The sequence below is a fragment of the Sminthopsis crassicaudata genome, chromosome 4 (assembly GCF_048593235.1).
Source record: "Sminthopsis crassicaudata isolate SCR6 chromosome 4, ASM4859323v1, whole genome shotgun sequence".
Lineage (NCBI taxonomy): Eukaryota > Metazoa > Chordata > Mammalia > Dasyuromorphia > Dasyuridae > Sminthopsis > Sminthopsis crassicaudata.
In genome coordinates this window covers 97,290,747-97,302,435 of record NC_133620.1, presented here as the reverse complement: position 1 = coordinate 97,302,435, position 11,689 = coordinate 97,290,747, and the positions used below count along the sequence as shown (strand labels likewise).

Below are 11,689 nucleotides of genomic sequence, written 5' to 3'. Positions count from 1 at the left end.
TCTTGCCCCACTAAAATTGTTACTCATTTTCTGGTGCCATGACATTGGGTGGTCACTTGCCTTGACTCCCAGATCAGGAAAATGAAACCCAGATCCTGTATTAAAATGAGAAAAATTTTTTTTCACAACACTACTTTGTCTTTCCCCACCCTGTGATGTGGAATTGACCGTTGCATGGGACAATAGGCTTGCTGGGCAGAGGCCCAATTTGAGCAAAATCCTCCAACTGTTGAGCCAATATGCCTTCCCCAACCCAGGAGAGACAGTTTGATAGAGAAGGAGGGAGAGTACCATGATAGTGAAGCATCCTTGTATTCTATCATGGCAAGAATACAGCATTTGGGGTCTTTGACTTTGCTTCTTGCTATCTGAAGGAATATGGTAAATCATTTCATGAAGGTATTAGATTATAAGAGGGGTTCTTAACTTTTTTATGTGATGGGTCCCTGGGGCAAATTGGTGAAATTTATGGACTGCTTCTCACAATAGTCTATTTTAAGTGAAATAAAATCCATAGGATTACAAAGTGTCTCACTTATATAAAAATTACTTTTATAATTTTATGAAGAGTTAAGAGATTCCTAAGTGTAGGAGAAACTCTTGAAATCTAGGGAAAGGAAAAATCCTTTAATAAAAGTAAGAAATACAAACTATTGAGTAAATGCTGATCCTAACTAGCCCGATGCTGTGATATATTGCCCTGGATAATACCTCTTTTTCCAAGATTTCTCCATTCAATAAAGAAGTTCCCCCCCCCCCCCAGGAGAAAATTTGATTTTATAATGGCAGTTTTATGGAAAAAGGAATTCACATTACAATTGTTCCCCTAATAGCCCAAGTGTAGGAATGCAGGTGTCATGACAAGTCAAACTCGTGGTTCTAACATGCCATATTCTGGCATTCTTAGAGTTTTGAAATGTTATCTCATAATGGTTGGAGTAACAGATTTGAAGTAAAAAAGAACTTGGGACTTCCTCTAGAAAAATCACTATTTTTCTGGATTTGACTTTATCTGGAAAATAAGTGTCTCATAGCTCAAGTGATAAGAGTTGGGATCAGGACTTAAGTTTCCTGAATTCTGATCCAATGCTCTCCATGACTCCTGGACAGATTTTCTACAATTATTTGAAATCAATAACCAATATATTGTAACACATGCAAAATGTATGGGATTGCCTGTCATCAAGGGGAGGGAGTAGAGGGAGGGAGGGGATAATTTGGAAAAATGAATACAAGGGATAATGTTATTTAAAAAAAAATTACTCCTGCATATATACTGTCAAAAAAAATTATAAATAAAATTTAAAAAAAAAAGTGAGCTCTCTGTCTATGGACTTAGCAACTGGGGGAAAAAAAAAAAAGAAAGAAATCAATAACCAAGACAGTTAATCCAGGGTACTGCATACTCAACTCCCTCAGCCCCATATTACCAATGACCTACTATAGGCTGGTTTTCAAATCGACCCAAACTGAAATTATGTCCTGACTTTTACCAATCTACTGAGCACAATGGAGGGGATAAGAGGGGGGTAGGGAGTCAAGAAGAGCCAAGTTCAAATCTCCATGCTCATAAACTCCCTCACTGAATGTGGATCACAAAATAATACTTTCATATTTTGTGTTGTTTTTTTCCCTTTTTGATCCGATTTTTCTTGTGCAGCATGATAAAATGTGTAAATGTTTTGAAGAATTGCTCATGTTTAACATATATTGGATTACTTGCTGTCTAGGGGAGGGGATGGTGGAATATAAGGTTTTACAAGGATGAATGTTGAAAACTGCATATATTAAAAAAAAAAAAAAAAAAAACCACAAAAAAAACCTCCTTCCACCAGTGCAATCTCCAGGAGTTGTCTAGAGCTCTCAAGGTGACAGACAACAGTGTCGTGCAGGGCTTGAATCCATCTCCCCAGTTTGGAGGCCAGTCCTAGTAAAATGGTTAATAGTTGTAGAACCATTCTCCCAGGATTGTGAGAATCAAATGAAATGTCAGGTCTTTTTTCAGTCGACAAGGACAAGCTTGAGCTAGAATAGGAACATAGGTTTAGAGATTCCTAGAAGGGAAGTCCGAAGTTAGGGAGTTCAAATTCCTCATTGTATAAATGGTGCTGAGATCCTGACAGTGAGCTTCCCCAAGGTGAAGCAGATACTAAGGAGCAACTTGAACCCATGTCTCCTGACTTCGAATCTACTGTTCTTCATGCTGTTCTTGGACAAGCATCAATCATAGGAACCAGACCTGACATTTATGGCCAGATAGCTTTTGCATCTGTTGTTCCTTTTGCTCCACAGGACCATGAGCCTAGCACTTACTTGATAGTCCCTTAAGGTTTATGGATCTGAATTAAATATTGAAGGCAATTCTGCCAAAGATTACTCCTCAGAGTGGAAACAAGTGCTACTGTCTCCTGTTTTCCTCCCATCCAGCTATCTGGAATTCCTAACAACTCATTTCCCCCAGTCTCACACTTTCTTTGATCAGACTTTTCCTTCCTCCCTTGGTATGCTTATCAATTCCCCCCACCCCAATCACCATTATCCCCCATTATCACCATTCCCTTGATCCTATTGAATGACAAAAAGGCAAGCTCCCCAATACACACACAGGCAAAGCCATAGGTTAAAAACAAAACCCCCCAGAAGATGCTTTATTGTAATTTTTTGATCCATTCTGGAGACAAGAGGAGTGACCAGGCAGGAGTTCTGGGGACCAGTTTCACCTCCCTAGCCCCTGCTGCAGATATGGCAAAAGAAGTGAATCCATTCTGATCCAAGGGAAGGCCATAAGTAGCTTTAATAGCTGAAGTCTCTGCAGTCATGGCCTCAGAACAATTGTCTTTGGTCTTCATCATCACAGACAAGAGCTCAGGGAGTGTATAAGGAAGGGACATCATTGAAAAAATAGACTTCTATGTACATATTACATATTTATACCACATAAATTAGCGAATGTTCTGACCCACGACCCGCGGAGTCCACGCTTAGGAAAATGGCAAGACTGGAGACGAGGTGCTGGCAGGTCTTCTCTGTCTATGGCTTTCTTCACAGGACATCCATTATCCCCCAACTACCACTAGTCAGGGTTCCTGGAGAAGAGGATTCTTGACTCCCACGGTTTATCCAGGATCCCAGCACCACGACTACCTTCCATTCAGAGGGGTAGTCATTCCAAGAGGAAAAAGTGGAGGGAGGGGCCGAGGTCTCCATATCCCATGACGGCCAAAGTTCAGTTTCTCTCCACTGGGGCACACCCACTGGCTTCCAGCGCCAACGCGGGCACCCACCCTCCCTGAAGGGGCTTGGAGGGCCAGGGTCCAGGAATGTCTGAACAAGTTTCTGGTCCAGGGGCAAGCTCATTGCTCCATGGCTCTTTTGCTCAGTTCCTCAGTTTCGGCTCAAGACGACCTCGACCTCCTCCTCCTTCCAACCACTCGAGTTCTTGCCAAATTTATAGACTAGTCTTCGGCCGTCGACCCGTTCCAAGATCTCCCGTTTGTAGTAGTATCTGTCAGGGAATAGAGGCAAAAAAAAAAAAAAAAAATTAAGCAAGATCCTAAGAGTTTCCCTGGAGCAGCTGCTCCTCCTATGTGAGGGGGTGACTTTGGGCAAGTCCTTTTAACTCCCTCCAGGTCTCACTTATATCTTCTACAAAATGAGACTGGACTAGATGATATCTGGTGTCCCTTCCAGCTTACAGAACTACTAATTAGACCTGGAGGCTTCTGAAAGGTCATCTAATCTAACCTCTTCATTTTATAGATAAGGAAACTATGGCCAGAAGAACTAAGTCCTTTTCTTAGCGTCAACACAATAGTTAAGATTTTACCCAGATCCTTCATTTCCAAATCCAGTATTCTTTCCATGATACTTTGCTCTCTAATCAGAACCACTGGAGTGGTTTCCCTCTGGTCTGTGTCCTCTCTATTTGAGATTCACTTCAGCTTTATATAATCCCCTCTCAACAAATACCTCCAATTTCCCACAGGCTCTTCCCATCCAACCATCCTCTCTACAATTTAACTCTTCTCCCACTTTCCCTCTCTTCCCCCCAGTGTCCGACTTGTCTCTGACCATAACCTTTCCCTGCTTCAGGAAGCCTTCCTGAGCTAAACTAATGCAACTTTGGTCAAGGTCATCCATCCTTTTTTTCTGCTTATGACCAGCTCTGTCCTTGTTTCTCTTTGTTAAGGCTCTGATTTAGGGACTGGGGGTAGGTTATTGAGTTATATATATAGTATGATAGAAATAAGAAATCTCAATTCAATTTCCCCCTTCTCTTTATTTGACAGGACACTGAGAAGCCAGAAAAGAAATGACTTAGGGTATCTAGCAGCTGTACTCAGTGGCAGAAATGGGTCTAGAACCCAGGGCCTCCTGAATTCCTTCCAATAATCTGTCCACTTCTAAGGGTTGCCCTATATGTCTTTCTAACTAAGGACACCTGAAGATTGAGGCAGCTTGGAAAGGGGACTGGATTTGGTAGTCAGAAGCTCTGGGTTGAAATCTAACTCTAATTTAATCTATTAGCTATGACCTTGTAGAAGTTATTTGTAAGTCACTCAGAAGATTATCTTTCTGAGCCCCTATTTCTCCAGCTGTAAAATCATGAAGTTGGCCAGAAATGAAGATCCCTTCTGTCTCTCAATATTCTTTGTTTTTATGAATTAGAAGTGGTTTCAAGTCATTTTCTTGATATTTTCATTTTTCTCCCCAGTTACATTTAAAACAATTTTTTAATTTATGTTTTTAAAAAATTGAGTTCCAGATCCCCTCAGTTATTCCCCTATCCCCATTAAGAAAGCACAGGTAGGGGCAGCTAGGTGGTGCTGTAAAGCACCAGCCTTGAAGTCAAAAGGACCCTGAATTTGAAAATCTGACACTTCCTAGCTGTGTGACCCTGAGCAAGTCACAACCCCAATTGCCTCAGCAAAAAAATTAAAATTTAAAAAAAAAAAAAAAGGCAGCACATGTAAAGTTAAGCAAAACATTTTAAGAAAACATAGCTCTGTACTCTTCAAAAAAAAAACACCAAGAAAAATAAAGTAAAAAGGGGGGGGGGGGAAAGAGCATATTTCATTCAATTCACACAATCAACTCTTTATCTGGGTGTAGATAAGATTAAGTCATCTCTATCATCCCAAGAGCTCCACAACCATATGATTTCCCCCCATCCCCCAACAATGCTGGCCCTGCCCCAAAGCTGGTAACTTCTAAACAGCTCACCTCATGGCCCGGCTGAGTTTCTCATAAGTCATGCTGTTATTTTTCTTCTTCTGACCCCACAGCTGGGCCACAGCCTCGGATCGGAGGAACTTAAAGACACCCTCGTGCCTGTTCTCCCACTTCATAAGGCCCTCGTTGAGCTCTGGGTGGATGAGGATGTCCCTTATAAACTCCCATAGGTGTGTCCCTCTTGGAGCTGTGAACAAAGAACCAGTCACAGTTAAGGAGCCAAGCAAGGACATCCTTCTCTGTCCCAAGCCTATCAATCTCAGAGAAAGGATGAAAAGCCCCAATTTGCTCTTGATCTTACTCAGTGAGAACCCTTCCCAGAACCTCAGTTTCCCCAAAGGCCAGTGGAGAAACAGGTGCTTCCTCTCCATTCTAGTTCAGCCCTGTATCCAGCACTGTCTGGGACCCAAAATCACCTCATCTGCCTGGCACTCAACTCCTTGACAGCTTCAGACTAACTCCTCCCATTCCATTCCCCAATAGCCTACTTTTTTCCTTATTTCATTCTAATTATTGTGCTTCTGTTTTTACAAGTTTGGTATATTCCCATTTGTTTTATTGCTTTTAAACATGAGATCAGTGTTTGTTTTCCTTACTTTGCTCCCCAGGTGTCTATTCTAGGCTCTGCCCTCTGGAAGGCCTCCAAAGACTTTTTGAAAGACTGAGATACTGACCCAATGAACACTGGAACAAGTCATTGTTAGTTCTTTTGACCGTCTTGGACTTCCTTTGCATTTCCTTTATACATATTTATTCTGTTAAGTATCTTAAGGTCAAGGACTGTTTCATTTCTCATCTATCCTCAGTGTAACAGCTCTTAATAAATGCTTATTGATTAACTGGTTGGATAAAAGCAAGGTAGCTAAAACTTCCACTAATCTCCTCTGAAAATTAAAACCTACAACTCCTGACTTTCAAAGAAGACCACAGTAAAAAAACAGAACAAAAACTTATGATAACTATAGGTACCAATTATGATTAGTAGGGTATTTAGTCACTCTCAGAGAAATATTATTCTTCATTTTATAGTTGAAAGAAAAAACTGAAACTCCCAAGGGAAATAAAATAGTCCCTGGTGATAATTATCTAATTGGCAGAAATTTAAACTCAGTCCCAATCCAATTTTCTTTCTAATATAGCCAGGAGCTTTCCTCCCCCTGCCCTAGCTGCTCTATGGTTCCAAATTCAATGATCCAAGGATGATTTGTCCCTATGTTCATCCCAGCCAAACAAGCTTAAGTAGTGCTCAGCACAAAGAAACATGGGGCCTTTCTAACTCTGGTTGCTAACCCTTCATGGGCCAGGCCTTTCTTTAAGACAAATCATGACTGCTCTTATGCCTCAGTTTCCTCATGTCTATAATATAAGGGGTGGACTAGAGAAGCACGAAGAGAAGGTTCCTTCCATCTGGCTCTAACATTCTGTGACTGATTCCTGGTTCTGCCACAGAGCAGCTGTGTGACCTTGGGAAAATCACTTTCCCAGGCGATTTGACTTTTTTCCCCAAGGGATTTAACTTGGTTAAACCTTATGAAAAGAAGTTCACACAGGTTAGGTCTCATTAGCTGTAATTTTACAGATATAGTTTAGCCATGGGTCTACCTAACTGTGAAATCATAAAGCTAAGAAAGATCTTCGAAGTGCAAGGGACAGTTTATCACCTGCTACTCCAAACAGAAGCAGCCTGCCTGGGCCCCCAGTGGCAGCCAACCATAGGAAATGGGGTCATTCTTACCATGTTTGCTTTTTTTGCTCTCCAGGCACTCTCGGGTCTCCTTGCTCAGTTTCCGGGGTCTTCCTCGTTTCCTCTTCCCATATTTTAGGTCTCCTTTCTTATAGTCAGAGAAGGTATCTTAGGAGAGGGGGAAGGAAGAAAAAAATGTGAGTAACGTTCAAAGTCCAATCTTATTTTCCAGCTTCTCTGGAAATGTATCTGAATGTCTAAGAATTAAATCTGTCATTACTTTTTCTTCCTTCCCATCTTCACTAGCCAGGAATCCAAACTCAAGCAGGTTTAAGACTCCTTAGGTCCATGACCATTCTGTCCATTCCTGTTGTTTTCTCATACACTCAGGTTTTTCAGGGGGAGCTCCCCTCCCCTAGGCCTCAATCCAATCAGACAGCTTCCTTGGGGGCACTTAAAGCACCCATCCTTTCCCTCTCACTCCTCAATCTCATTTCCACCAGTCCCATATCCATGCCAGCCCAGCCAAGATCGAGATAAAAGCGTCCCTTAATAAAGTTGGACCTTTCTTAGCTATCTCTAAATAGCTGAATCCTACCACTCCCCCTTCAAATAGATCAGGAACTGCGCCCCCTTCCACACTGGGAAAACCACCTCCACACCCTCCTCCCCTCACTTACCACTGGGAAAAAACAGCTTGCTGTCCGTGGGATCTAAATCCACGTCACTTGCCCCAGAATCTGAATGGGGACTTTGAGAGGTTCCAGTACCTAGATCACGGAAGGAAGGGAAGTGAATTCCAAGCTAGCAAACAAACAATTTCTTGGCTATCTTCATCCAGGGCTTATGAATACTTTTAACCCAAGTTTAACTGTGTTTCTCCTTAGCCATTATGCCATCTAGCATGGTCTCATTTCTTGTCTATGCTCAGTGCAATAGCTCTTAATTGCTTATTGATTAACTAGTTGGATAAAAGCAAAATAACTAAAACAACTCCCACCAATCTCCTCTTTCACCATAATCCAGGGCTATCTTGAAACTTGAAACCTACAAATCCTGACTTTTAAATGAGCCTTAATTGAGAATCTAGAGCTGGTTTCTCTCCCTTAAAAGGTCACTTGGAGTATAGAAGGGCTGAAGGCTTGGAGTTACAAGCTTCTTACCTGAAGTGGAGACATCTGAGCAGCCTGGAGATGGAGCCCCTGCCCCATAGCTTCCTGGGTAATAGGGACTGGCCAACCTTGAGTCATCCAGGATATCTTGGTTGAAGGGGCTGCCATGATCTGGGGGAGAGAAGATAGCAAATAGCAGAGATTAGTTGGGTTAGATCAGGAACTGGGTGGGGCTACCTCAGACAATAAAACATTCATGCAGGTCCGGGAAGACAGAACATTCTAAGTTTTTCAGGTAAGGGAGAGGATGCAGGCTAGGTCTTTTCAGGTCCTAGATTGAGTCCCAAAGATCCTCAGAGATCAGCTTATCTAAATTTCTCTCCCCCCTCACACCATTTCCCATCCATGGTTTGTTTCTAAAAGAGCATCTGTCATGGAGATTTGAAATTCAATCCATTCCAGGCTGGTTAAAGCTCCTGGGGCTAAGTCAAGATGGTGGAAGTAAAGGTAAAGAGGACTCTTACCAAAGGTGGAGTCCCCGATGATGTCCTGGGTAGCAAGTCCATCTTTCTCCAGGAGTTCAATGATCCAGCTTAGCTCATCAGATGGGCCGGATGCTAGAGGGAAAAAAAAAAAAGAAGGGAATTGGAGAGGGATGAGAGAAGAGATTAGAAGGGGGGAGGGGCATTTAGATAGCTCCTCTGCTTTCCTTTTTCCTAGGGTTCTGGTTGGGAGATTCTACTTAAAGGTCCACCTTCCCTAAATTTATCCCTAAGCCATGACTTAAATACCAACCTCAGCCTCTATTTAAACAAACTAGTGTGTCAAACTGGTACCCCCAGACCAATCTTCCTTAATGTTTTGGTGAAACTGAACTCCCCCCCTTGCCTGAGTTGGCCATCAGAGAAAGGCTGGGCCCCACCCTGGGATATGTGGGGGGACACTCACAGAGGTCCTGCAGCTGGGTATAGAGCTCATCCCCCAGCGATCCAAAGACCTGGCTCAGCTCTTCCCGGGAACAGCAGCACAAGATGGCACCATCCATGTTGCATCGGGAAAAGTCAATGGCGCTAGCATCGTATTTATTCTTCTCCACCTGATAGCTGATCCAGTCTAGGACCTGGGTCTTAGACCACAATTGGGGCAGTATCCCTGCCCAACTGGCTTTGTCTAACAATGGAAGAGGTGACTAGATTAACAGGGAGGGGAAATGGATGCCCAGAATCTCACCTCTGCCTCTCCATTCCCACAGACCTATGCCGCTGCCCTGTGGCATTCCCCCCATGTCCATCCCCATCCCTTCAAAAGTCACTCTCTTGTATTAAGTTATTCTCACTTCTTCTACCCTTCATTTTTTCTTACACTCTTTTTCGGGGTGATGAAGGCTTCTAAGTCTCCCTTCACCTTTGCCTTTCTGACACCCCAAGCTCCCTTCCCCAGACTCCCCGAGCACCCACCTGTGCCCTCTAGGGGCATCTGAGGATTGCTCAGGGTCAGCACCAAGTCATCCCCACCCAAGGTGGCTGATGGGGCAGGAGCTGGGTCTTCTGCATGGTACATGGCGTTGATGTAGTTGGTGAAAATGTTACTCATATCACAGGATGCAGCCATGAGGTTCCCTCTCTGCGGTTAAAGTCGAGAAAAAGATGAAAAACTGGGTCAGAGAACAGAGACCAAGGCTCTCCAGTTGGAGTGTTAGACATAGTTTGTAACCCTCAAAACTCCAGAGGTTTGAACTATGGTAGCGATCTCGGGCATAATAAAACCCCGATATCCCATTCCCATCTTCCTCAAGGACTCCCCACAGGAGCTAAAGTTTCCAATCTGGAAGGAGTTCAGTTCTCCCAACGGCTCAGGGTGTATATGTACAATGGGAGGTTCTCAGATATAAATCCAGTCACTTGCTCAAGGTCATTCATCTAGTTACAGAAAACAGCGGGGACATCAGTCAGGATCTGTTCTCTCCACTTCAGGTGGTTGGGGAGTGGCTGCCAAATCTTTAGGGACTCTGATCAAAAACTCTCAATACGGCTGATTCAAGATGGGAAAGAATTGGCTGGTGTGGGTGGGCAGAATTTATATTGTCCAGATCAGGAAAGAAAAAAAAAAAATTCACTCTAGGCTGGGAAAGGAAAGGCAATTTCTCTAAAGCTGATTTTTCTTTTCCTGGAGAAGTGATGTTCTGGGGGCAAATTGGGATGGAGAGACATCCCAAATTAAAGCCCTTCCCCCCCAGTCTGGAGAGTCCTGGGATTCGGGCACTGGACGGGTCAGTAAAAAGGGCCTGAAAATCCCTCCATGGGAACCTCATGTTCCGCTCCCCAAGTCCCCCCGAATCTTTGGGGCGCCCCATGGTGCCGAGACGCGCAAGCTCCCTGGGGGATGAGTTGGGGACCTACCAGAGTATGAAGCCAGGACACGGAGAACGCAGCGGAGCCTGCAGCAGGTAAGTAATCCAGGTAGCAAGTTAAGTCCGGCAGGTAAGGGAGCGCAGTACTACCTCCCTCCCGCTGGCTGCCCTTCTCCCTCCACCTACATAAAGCCTAAGGCAGACTCCTCCCCGGACAGAAGCGTTTTATAGGCAGCTCCCTGCTGTAACCTGAGCGGGTTAGCCTTGAGGCGGGCAGCCTCATTGGACCAAGGGGATTTCCTGGCCTCGGGACCCAGGCTCCCTGCCCTCGGTGATTTGCATATTATACCAGGCTGGCGGGCGGGAGGGTGCTGGGAAATCAGGCTGGGCTGGTTTAATGATTGACAGCGTCTGTCATCTCTCACTCTCTGGGGTGGACGTAAATTGGCCTGAGACGGGGTGGACACGGCTGGCGGTACCACCCTCGGATTCGGGAAATTCCCCGGGGGCCCGGAGAAAGATAATGGGGTGGGTTGCGGGATTCCTGCAGTACCTCCGCGGGTCTGGGGTCAGAGTGGTTGGGGGACGTGCCCCCCACCGCCCTTATGTCACGGAGGAGTCCTGTAAGTGCTTGGAGATCTAAAATTGGAGGGGGGGGGGGCTGAGAAAGCTGATAGTCACAATCGGATTCCTCATCCCTGGACAGACTCTACTCGAATTCTGGAGGGAGGCTGGGCAAGGGACCAGATGTCCATCTCCTGGCCGGGTGCAGGGCTCTCAGCTCAGCCGAAAACGGAGCCGAGAGAACGCGGAGGGCTCTGGGTCCGTGCCCACCCCCCGGCTGGGCTCTGGAAGCCCGAAGGCTGTCCCTTTGAATTCTGGGGCTGGCCACTTACTATGTGCCCAGGGGCCAAGCACTTAAACCTTCGGGAGCCCCTGGTTTCTTATCTGCAAAATGGGCGAACCTCCGGGCCTATTGGGAGTCTCCAGTCTGGCAATGAATATTTTTAAGGAATTTATGTTTTTGTTAACAATACACAAAACTGGTAAGCTGCCGGAGGTTATTATCACTCTTCCCTCCCCCTCCACAGCCTCGGCCCCCGCCCCACAATCCAAAGAGGCTGGAAGCAGCCTAGGTCCCGACGGCCTCCAGTCTCTCCCCTCCCTTCTACTCAGCAGCTCGCCCCCCACTCCATCCCTGCTCCGATGGTCCGAGGACTCCGTGATGCTTGCCTGCTGCCCCCTGGTGGTCAAGGCTTTCCCCAAAGCTCCTCAGGGGCTGCGACCTTACTTCTGAGATGGGACTGGAAG

At 45.1% G+C, this 11,689-nt stretch overlaps 1 protein-coding gene across 1 annotated transcript; it reads right to left on the bottom strand.

Moving 5' to 3' along the window:
- Positions 1 to 2,620: 2,620 nt before the first annotated feature.
- ELF3 (E74 like ETS transcription factor 3) lies at positions 2,621 to 10,706 on the bottom strand. The gene is made up of 9 exons (XM_074308778.1): positions 10,428 to 10,706; positions 9,486 to 9,651; positions 8,977 to 9,198; positions 8,553 to 8,645; positions 8,080 to 8,199; positions 7,597 to 7,686; positions 6,968 to 7,084; positions 5,224 to 5,419; positions 2,621 to 3,505 (listed from the first exon to the last, which is right to left on the bottom strand). Exons 2-9 carry the CDS (start codon positions 9,637 to 9,639, stop codon positions 3,385 to 3,387), a joined length of 1,113 nt encoding a protein of 370 aa, XP_074164879.1. The 5' UTR covers positions 9,640 to 9,651; positions 10,428 to 10,706; the 3' UTR covers positions 2,621 to 3,384.
- Between the last annotated feature and the right edge of the window lie 983 nt (positions 10,707 to 11,689).